The sequence below is a fragment of the Candoia aspera genome, chromosome 6, assembly GCF_035149785.1.
Source record: "Candoia aspera isolate rCanAsp1 chromosome 6, rCanAsp1.hap2, whole genome shotgun sequence".
In the NCBI taxonomy this organism is placed as follows: Eukaryota; Metazoa; Chordata; class Lepidosauria; order Squamata; family Boidae; genus Candoia; species Candoia aspera.
In genome coordinates this window covers 99355153-99366094 of record NC_086158.1, presented here as the reverse complement: position 1 = coordinate 99366094, position 10942 = coordinate 99355153, and the positions used below count along the sequence as shown (strand labels likewise).

Sequence of the window (10942 nt, the reverse complement as noted above, 5' to 3'; positions counted from 1 at the left end):
GCATAAAGGACAGTGACTGGCGTGGGTGGAAACAAGAGTTACCGATGTTCCCTTTTCATTTCATTTCCTTATGCCTTTCTTTAGTTCAGTACTTCTCGCTTCTTTTTCTGAGCCTTGTGTAACATTGCTTAATGCTTATCCTTCTAAGGAATAGTTTGATGGGTTGGTATGTACAGAATGTGTGTGTGTGTACACACACACACAGATACAATAAATATATGGAATAAAATGATGTCAGGATACTCATCAACTAATGTACAAAGTATGCATAATTAGCACTGATAGCTTTATTGCAGAAATGTAAGATGCAAAGAACACGTGCTGCAGGATTGGATGTACAGCTCTGTACAATTGCATGCATGGTAACTCTGGAATGTTATTATGAATACAAAACGTTGCACTGAACTGGCTATTTTCATTTTTGGGTAGAGTGAAGCAGTAAGCTGTAGAGTATCATTCTCTGTATGTTTTTATCGTGCTCTGATTTATTTGTGTACAAAATAATAGAGGTTTGTATGCAACATAAAAATTGTACAATGCAAACTAATTTATTTTAAAAAATTATTTTCTCAAATATGTTGCCTGCTTTTCATGATTAAACAACCCCCAAACAGGAAATGCAGTAATAAAACCCAAACAGAATTACATAATTCATGAACTAAAAAAAAAAAAAAAAAAAGGCTAAGAGCAACATTAGCCACAAACACAGAAAATCTCCAGAATGCAGCATCACAAACACTGTCCAGAGGTTGGGTACCTAATACCGTATTATCTACTCCAGGTAGAACCATTAACTCTGTCTGAAAGCCATTAAATGATGATACTGAAGGCTGACGGGCAAAACAAATGCCCTATTACTACTAGACTTTATTTTTTCCCCCAAAGGAAGGGGCTGGAATTTTTCATGGTTATACACAATGGAAAGCATATATCAAAAGAGCTAACTGTAATCCAGTATGACTGAGCTTCATCAGATACATTTTTAATAATATATCGTATAGAAATGTTACAGTTTCAGATGGCTCAGGAAAATAAAAGGCGTGCAGGTGAGATTTTCTGAGTTTATTTTCATAAATTTATGAGGGATATAAAACTGTAAAAACCATGTCTCATCTTCAGGGAATGCACACTGTAGCGAGCAGCAGTTTTATTAACTATCATATCCTGCATAATCTACTCCCTGGATCAGAGATGAGATTTTTAGAGATGATCACCATTTAAAATCTGGCTTCACAAATACTTTACACAATGTTCCATTTATTATTAAATAACATTTTTAATTGAGTTATTATTTTCCAATTTGTATACAAACTGGGTTGTAATCCCTTTTGCCTCCCACTCCTTATTACTTCATCTTCTGCTGGCTGTTACTTGCCTGCAGCTCTTCACTTCCCCCCCTTTTCAGCCCTCACTAAGAACTGCATTAGCAGCCATTCCAAACGCCTGTTGGGTTTCCAGGCATAAACCAGGGATTTACAACTTGCAGGCAGAAACGAGCCTATATTAGAGAAACCCATACACTGAAGAGAAGATGAATGTTATAATAGCCACTCTTCAGAATAAAAAAAGCTTGTACAGTAAAGCCTCTGAATGAGTCTAACTAAAATTGGAGTGTGGCTTTATCCTCTCAACAAAATAATAGTTTGTTACTGCTGGTGTTCAGGCTACAGGTCTGGCCCAATCTCTCTCTCTCTATCTCTCTGTCTGTCTGATTTCTATTACCTCCCATCTCTACCAAAAGGGAGACTCTGGGCAGTTTACAATAAAATCAAAAATTAAAAGCATATAAATTACAATATAACAACCAATAAATAAAGATAAAATAGATATAAAATCCAAGGGGTGAAGACCTTATTCGTTGGGGAGAGATCTATGATACTAGCCACCCCAAGAAGAACTGGTTATATACTGGATACCGATTTACTGTAGGTATGCATAAACAATTAGCTCTAGATTTGGGTATACAGCGCCCACAACCACACCTGCTCTGATCTATTTTCAAAAGCCATGAAGGTACATGTTTACCTGCCAAGCCTTGTTAAGTGTGACATTACCATTGGGTCTATATTCATTTGACTAACTCCAAGTGGGCATCTAAAGATGTATTTACTCTTTAAAATAGTCGTATAATTTGACAGACTCACAACGTCTCATTGTGAGAATTATGGATGGATTGGAATGCAACTGTTTGGGCAGGCTGCTTTTGAAAAGTCACACAGCATGCTTGCTCATAGACTAAGACATTTTGCTGCCACAGGTGAGACTGCAAATGTCACTGCCCCACACTATATTTGGCATAGGATCCATGGAAACACATAAGCCTCTCGACAACATGCCGTCTCTTCATGACCCCCCATCTCCATGAATTTCCTCCTTCCTTTGCCAAGGAGACATTAGCCCTCTACACAATGAATGTTGTGCACGTGGGGACTGAGCTGTCTTGATTCAGGATTTGTTGTTACCGCTACTTCTTAAGGAAAATCTTTTGTGCTTCCAGTTAGTCCAATTATCCAAAGTAAGCAACCACATAGCCCATAGGAAGTTCACTGGGGAGGTAGTTGGCACAGGTGCACCAAGCTGTTGCCTCTAAGAAATTTGATCCAAAATAATTTAATTCCTGTTGAACATCCGTTTGTTAATAACTGTGTGTCTAACCATTGCATCTACTGACTCCATTTTATCTTCTTTTGGTTAAAGTTACCTTCTCTCCATACCAGTGTTTCTCAACCTTGGCAACTTTAAAGATGGCTGGGGAATTCTGGGAGTTGAAGTCCACACATTTTGCCAAGGTTGAGAAACACTGCTCTATACTGAGGTATAAATTTAAGAAAATTAAGAAAGGGCATCTGTGAAATGGCTAAGAGTGATGAATTAGGTCAATGAAACTTAGCTCATGGTGATTGATGAGCACACTGGGTTCAACCCAATAAGTATTCTGATAATGGCAGTAATCCCCCCCTTTTCTGAATGGATCACTTGCATGGAAAAAGAATTTAAGGAAAGTAAATGAAATTAGCCCTCTTAGCAGCAGAATAACCTTGTATGCAGTTTCCCCTTGAGAATACTGGGGATGGGCAAACATGTGCATCTATACCTCATCATTTAATGTTTCCAGGGTGGCTTATAATATATATTTAAATATCATCTAATAATTAGGTGCCACTGTCATGGGTTTGACCCCTGGGGACTCCATGGATAAGTGTTCATCATCTTGACCTGACTCTGGCGATGCAGTTCCAAGGGCGTTCCTTTAATTTTCTTGATCTTCTCCATCTACCTTATCCACTATGTCGCCCTTCAATTTCCTTCCACCTTGCCAGATATTCTTGCTTTTTTCTAATACCTGCATTTACATCACATGGCCAAAATATGCAAGTTCTTGCTTGCTGATCATCACCTCAAGAGAGCATTGAGATTTTATTTCACCCAAGTCTGATGGAGTCCATACTACTGAGCCACCTTCTCCAAATCCGTAATTCAATGGCATCTATCTTTGTCTTGTTTCTTCTCAATGTCCAGCTTTCACAGCCATGCACTAATCGGAAAGGTCGCTGCTTTGACTGTTCTGATCTTGTTATTGAAGCCACCTTTTCCTTCATGACTCTGGCTACATTTTCCCTGCCTTAATCCTTAGGATTAACCTTTCTTCCAACACGCTATCCGTATTTAAGGATTCTCGAGCTCAGGAAAACAACTTCCATTTCTTAGTCGTTCATGAAGATCATAAAGCAGACTAGCTGATACTACCTTTGTCTTACAACCGAACTAGAGTTCCATCTACCAAGGACAAAGTTGTATTGGCTTCTTCTCCCAACTCTTCCTTGATTTGGCCAGAGGTCCCCATGCGGCAGAGTTGATACCTGCCTGCCGCAACCACAATTTGGGGGCAATTTTGGCTCTTGGTTGCAGAAATGGGTAGCGAGAAGCTGAAGGCCTTGACATAGTCCCTTGCTGGTCCTCGCACATCCTGGTATAAATTGTTCCCTTCAGGGTCCTTCAGAAGATCATCATCATCATCATCGTTCATTTCAGCCCTCCGGCCAAATAAAGACCCTTGGCATGATTCCTCCAGGGATTGTTGGGTGGTCAAAACGTCAGAGCCACGATGGTGGACAGAATACGCTCTGCTCCTTCTATTTCTTAGTAGTTCCGAGTGTCTCTGCCCCACTTTTCAAGGCGCAGCCCACTCGGCCTGACTGAGGAAAGCGGAGCCCGGCCTTTTCACTTTCGGGCTGCCTGGGTCAGAGGGGGCCCCGCGGCTCGGCGAAAGGCCCTCCTTGCACCCGAAGGACGCGGAAGGTCCCGCGACCAGGACTGCCCCGACAGCCGGCAGGTCCCGCGGCCGCCCAGGAGAGCCACCCGGGTCCGTTCAAGCCACCCCGAAGGCTGCGTGGGGCCCGAGCGCCCCCGACCCGCAGCCCCGGCTCCGGCCGCGGCCCCCCGCGCCAGTGGGAGAAGGCCTTCCGGCGCCCGGAACCGAGCCGGGCGCCTGGACCCCCGCGCCCACCCGCTGCAGGGGAGGGAGCGGCCCCGGGGGACCCTTCGGCCCGGGGAGGGGGCCCCTCCGCCCTCCCCTCGCCTTCCCTCGAGGGGCGGGCCCTCCTCACGCAGCGCCCCCCCCGCCCAGGACCGCCCAGCCCGGGGTTTCCCCCTCAGCAAGCTCGGACTTCAACTCCCAGCATTCCCTGGCCAGCATGCTTCCAGAAGGGCGCAGTTCAACCCCAACATGCGGGACGGGGGACGCTGGGAGTTGAAGTCCAGCCGTCTGGGACCGGCTGAGGGGGAGAAACCCCGGCCCCCGCCCGCTTTTCCTCTCGGTTTGAATCCGGGCGGGAAAGGCCGTTGCGGGGGGGGGGCGGGGGGGCGCGTGCGCGGCGCGGCGCGGGGTCAGCTGTCAGCGGGGCCGAAGCCGGCGGGCAGTTCCGGGGCGGGGCGGGCAGGCGCGCTCGCTCGCTCGCTCTTCCGAAGACGCCGCCGCCGCCGGCTCGCCTCCGCCTGCGGTGAGTGTGGGGACGGCGGGCCGGGGCGGCCCTACTTCCCGGGGCCCCACCTTTCCCCGCCGCCGCGGGGCCTCCCTGGGACGGGCCCGGCGGGGCTGCGGCGCCTCTGCGGGGCTTCCCGGCTGCGCCGTCGGGAGGGGCTCGGCGGGGGGGCGGCCGGGCTGCTGCCCGGGGTTGGCTCGGCGTGCCGGGACTCGACCCTCGCGACTCGCGGAGGTGGCGCGGGGCGTCGGCCCGCCGCTGCGGAGCTGAATCTGGGAGCCCGGCGGCGGGGAGGGCCGGCCGGCCGGCGCTGCGCTGGCTGCCCCGGGAGCCGCCGGAGGGTCTCCTCCCGGCGGGCCCCTCTCTCCCTCCCTCCCGGCCTCCCTCCCGATGCAGGGCTCAAGGAGAGGCCGCCTTTAGCGAAGGAGGGCCTCCGCGCTCGTTTCTAGCAAGTCACTCCCGGCCGTCGTGGCCTCCCCGGGTGGCCTGGGGCACAGAAGGAGGGCAGGGCCGGTGCGCCTCACCTGAGCGCCGGAGGGAGACCTGGGGGCCGACGCGTGAGCAAGAAGCGGTCGTCTGCTGGAACTGCAGTAAGAGTCTGGTAGCCAGAGCAGGGTGCTTTCGTTCGTCCTCTCCCTGCCTCTCTCTCTCTGGGTAACTGCCATGTGAGTTTGATTGGTTGGGGCAGCGTTAGTAGTTATTAGGACAGCAGCGTCATTCTTTTTGGAAATCTGTTGGTTTGGAAACTTAGCTGAGGAGCAGTTCTTCTGAGCCGTTCCTGGTCTCCGTCTCTTGCCACGAAAAGCCGTTTTGGGGACTCGGCGGTCCCCAAAGTCCAAGGAGGCTTTCTGTACCATGGTTGAGGCGTCCGTGATTTCTCCCTGGTTTTTCAGGAGAATCCTGTGCTCCCTGGAATTACTCTTACGGGGCTTCCTTAAGCTAGGGTCCAAGCTCTTAAGCCCAGAGCAAAACCGTTTAACACCTAACCAAGGAACCGGCTGTTCTGTGACAAGGTATCACGGGTAACAAACTGTGGTCCCCTTGTGTGGGAGGCAGATACTAGACCTTCCTGTGCCACAGGTCCATCTCTAAATCGACGGCCACGTGGGGAGGTTTCCAGGACAGCACAGAAAGGTGGGAAAGGATAAGAGGAGGTGTCTGCTTCACTTCTGCCTGGAACGTCAGTTCCTATTGCCGAGCCAACTAATCCCTATACTGTGTAGAGAAGATCTTTAAGAGGATTTTTTCAAAACATTTTTATTCTCCTTGTTACAGGACTTGAAAGTTGCTTTTAGAAGACCTTCTCTGATACAGTGATGAAGTTTGGAACAATGATGACAGTAATCATTCCAAATCCCAGTTTTAAGAGTGCATATCTCAAAATAGACATATTCTCCATTCAAGAATGGCCCTTAATCTGAATACAGGGTGTATTATTTTAGGGATATGGCGGTTTCTTCTAATGCATAGAAGAGACTGATGGCATAGACCGTGTTCTGGGCACTTCTCTTCTGATCAAGTGGGAAGAAAGAATTGCGGATTTGTCACTGGCTGGTTGTAAAGCGATCAACTTGCAGTAGTAGCTCTTCTCATGATTACGGTGCTTCTGTCATAAGATATAAGTTGTCAGAGTATGCATCAATAAACACACTGTAATCTACATTTCTTAATAGCTTTGCTTCCTTGGTGTTTGTAGAAAGCATAACTTTAAATTTCACGTTTATTTTTGTATTAGTATTTAAATAGCCTTTTCTCCATCCAGTAACATAAAATCATAGCCAACTACATGAGCCAATTTAGTACAGAGGTTTAATGTATTAAATCTGTTTATATATTAAATGGGGTTAATGGGGTTAAGTGTTGAAGTAGAATGCTGACTTCGAGAATGTACAAATGATGTCCCTGATCCTAATTTGGAGTTATAAGTTACTCCAGAAGTTTTTAAAATGAAAATAATGCATTAATTGGAGTAGAATAGGCAAGAATCCAGGGGTTTACTATTATGTTTCCTAATTGGTTTCCCCCCCCCCCTGCCAAATTAATTCGTTCTCTTGCTCATGGTTAATAACTGGCTATATTTTTAAATATGGTGATTAACCTTGAGCAAGTGAAGAAGTTCCTTTTGAGAAAAGAGCTAGTAGGAACCATTAGGGCGGTGCAGATTCAGTTCCAGAAAAGTGTTTCAGAGGGTGTGGGGATGTGAGTATAGCTTGTGTCTACAGCTCTTTAAAGCAGCTATGCCATTGTTGAACATTATATATCAGCAGAGAGAGGAAGGTCAGCATTGCAGTGGTGCATGAATGGCATACAGACCTTGAACCTTCAGCCAAGGAATCTGTCAATCTCATTTGTCTGCCCTTCAGTCTGGAAGCCCTTCGACAAAAAGAACCTAGGTTTTAGTGAGCAAGGACTGCAGGCTGATCTTCCCTTCCTCGTCCTTTGGAGATTCTTCCAGTAAATGGAGGGAAACAGTGACTCGGTTGTCATGCCATCTACTTTTCGATCCAGAATGAGGCCATCCACTTTTCCTTCTTGTTTTTCTTGGCCCATGGAGAGAAGCCCAAGCTCTCTGGTGCAGATGGGTCATTTTTTTTTTCAATCAAAGGCTGTCCTAGAGGGGGTGGTGGTGCAGAATGATGACTGAATTCTCTCTTCCAGAGGGGGTAATAGCAGCCAGTGTTACACCTTGGCTGAAGCAGTGAGTATTTTTAAAGAGACTACATTTCCAGCCTTGGAGGATGAGCAGGCTGGTTGCCCATGATGGATAAATTAGTGGCTGTGTGATTAGGTACATGTGCAAAAAGTTAGGAATATGCTGTGCTATTAATTTCCCTTGCTTCTCCATAACCAGTGTGTCAAATTGTATTTATTTAAACTCTGCGTAATTACACAAATTATATGGCTAACTTTGTCATGTACAGAGTTCTTGAAATGACTTAGTAGCATACTTAATGTAGGTAAAATGGCCATGTGATTAATCCCAGCCGTTTGGAGATAGTGCTGGGGGAGCTACCCTAATATGTGGACAGTTTTTTACCCAAGGAAATACTATTATAGGCCTTTTCGGTTGCTTGTATTCTCTGAGCTGGGTTGTCTTCCTGCAGACATTTCATTGCCACGCTAAGTAACATTGGTGCATGGGAGAGTTAAGTTTGCTGGCTGTTTGTGTACAGTGGCTTGCCCTACCATCTTGGTGGGGGCATTGTTTCTTCCTTGACGGTTCCTTGGTTAGGATATTGTTTCTTCCCTGATCGTTTATCTTACGCTCTTTCCTGCTTATCTGGGTGTTGGCTGCTGGAGAAGATGTGCTCTGATTAGTTGTTTCCTTCTTTGGCTTTTGGCTCGTCTTTTAAATGCTGCGTAGGTGGGTATATCTCTGTGTGTCTGTTGATGGCTGATTTGTCAGAATGCCAAGCTTCCAGACATCAGTTGGTAATTAAAAGATATGATGAAAATTTCTTGACCTCTCAACACATAAACAAATTGAACCACAGTTTCACCTCTGAAACTGCTGACATTTTAGATTGAACCATATCAAAAAATGCCAAGGAATATTAGAAGCCTATGTCACATGGAAGGACTATAGGATATGAAAGAGAAAACTTAGTACTGGAACATCTTTGGTTTCCAGGTCACTAAAGTGTAGAACAAAACCTACGGCAAATGCCTTCCAGTCTGTTCCAAATGGGAGAGCTCCTAATTTTTCAGGAAATGCACAGATCGTTGACAAAAGTTTCTGGAAGCACAACAGCACTACCCACATGTCTTCCTTCTCTTTTAACTGGAGAAAGTCTAATAAATACCACCCCCAAATAGCATTACTGGGGTACGATAAGCTTGTTAGATTTAGTTGATCTCTTGGTGAAATGTTTTTTCCATGTGGAGAAGTTATACCGTACCTAACGTGAAGATATTCCACTTGTTTAAGTGTCAAGTTTATTCTATGTAGTATGCTGTGTATGTCTTATCAGAATCATGCTATTAACATTAATATCCCCCCTTTTTTTCCCTTTAGAGTCAATGTTGGAAGACAATATCGCATGGAAGGACTGTAGCACATGGAAGAAAAAACTCATACCAGGGCATCTTTGGTTTCCAAGTTACCAAAATATGGAACAAAGCCTGCTGGAAATACCTTACAGCCTGTTCCAAATGGGACGGCTCCTCACCTTTCAGGGAATACACAGATCATTGACAGACATTTCAGCAAGCACAATGGCACTACTCACACGTCTTCCTTCTCTTTTAACTGGAGAAGGGCTAATAAGTACCATCTGGGAGATCGGAGCAGTAATGAATATGACTCCAGTCAGAATTCCAGTGAAAGAATGACTGATTCTGAAAAGTGCCCTCAGTCTGAAGGGGCAGTTGGTACAGAAGAGTGCAGGATCAGCTCACACAACACTTTTTCAAAAACAGCTAAACCAGACAACATGCTTGTATCTCCTTCAGAAGAATTGAATCAGAAGTGTTTATCTGGTCTGTCTAATTCTAAGTTCACCAAAAGTTCTTTATTAAGCAGGACTTCATATTCTGGATTTAATGCACCAAAATCACAGTTGAATGGGATTTGCGGGAGCCAGTCAGTGATAGGCTTGCAGAGGATTAGGGGAAACATTTTTGCCACCCGGAGTAGCTCAGGGGAGAGTCTGGCAAGATCAACAGACAACGTTACACCTGTTTGTGAAAAAATGGTTAGGTCACAAAGCTTCTCACATTCCATTCAAAGGTCTCTCTTGCCTCCTGCATCTCTTACCAGGTCCCACTCTTTTAATAGAGCTGTGGAACTTGCAAGGCCTTACCAGAACCAACACTCAGCGATTAGAACATCTCAGCGGTCAAATCTCTTGTCAAGAAGCACACGCCAGTTAGATGCGCCCAACGGGAACGAACCTTTGCGGTACGAGTTTGTTCGGTCGTTTGCTGCTGTAGTACCGCCTCATTTGAAGAAACAGCCGCTCTTAAACGGTACTGGGGATGCATCTTCCCTGAGATTTAGATCAGGTCGTCCTTCGTTACTGAAGCCTGCCAACCAGCCTTTGGGTAGAAAGATCCCTGTGGATGGCAGTGCAAGGAAAGATTCTGGAAATAGTTTAATGGAAGATTTGGTTTCAACAGATGTTAAAAGGGGTGCTGATGCAAGAGAAACACAGGAGAATGATTTAGTAGACAGCAGCTGTAAAATGTGCACCGACGGTGATGTGGATGAAATATCTATATCCTCCCTGTCCTCTTCTGAGAAAAATGACCTTAGTGAAGATTTTAGTGATGATTTCATAGATTTAGAAGATCCCAGCCGAACAATGGAAATTCAGGAAGAGGAAATTCCTGCTCAAAAGCTGGAACATGGAAATGGAATACCACTCCATCAACTACTATCTTTTCAGGAAAGTGAGAAATCCAACTGCAGTAATGAGGAATGGCTGCATATACGTGTGTCAGGTAAATGTGCAAGGTGTAGTTTTAATAGTTTTAGAGGCTAATGGAACCAATAAGATGATGTTGGTACCTCTCCTCAAATAACCATTCTACTGCTTGATTTCTTTATGGCGCTGTTATTCCTGAATGTTTGGTATTTGAAAGTCCTCACGTAAATTCATTTTTCAAATAATTGGCATAGTGAGTATTTAAATTTAAGTTACGCTTTGATCTGGATATGCAAATTGAATACTTGAAAGCTAACATTGTCAACTTAAGATGTGCTTGACTTTAAAACAGTGGCTGCATACTTCTTGCAGCAGTAATGGGTTGATGTAGTCCTTATGGAAAAGGATGCTATGATAAATTATAGTTACATCAGTTTGTAAAATGTTATGGAGGTGAAATACTCATTTTAACAATGTCAAAAGGTAAAAAAAGATTGGTACCATAAAACATGGGGTAACTCCAAGCCCACAAAATGGGGTCACCTAGCTTTCACGACTTTGAGTCCTGTCCTGTCCTTCCCACTTCTATCCATT

General features: G+C 45.4%; 1 protein-coding gene across 1 annotated transcript in view; it reads left to right on the top strand.

Annotated features, from left to right (window-relative positions):
* The first annotated feature begins 9000 nt into the window (after positions 1-9000).
* The window catches only part of CCSER2 (coiled-coil serine rich protein 2), a 45973-nt gene continuing 44031 nt past the window's right edge, over positions 9001-10942 (top strand). The window contains exon 1 of the mRNA XM_063307749.1: positions 9001-10424. Within this exon, the coding sequence (XP_063163819.1) occupies positions 9041-10424 (1384 nt within the window). The 5' untranslated portion in view covers positions 9001-9040. The remainder of the gene's footprint in view (positions 10425-10942) is intronic.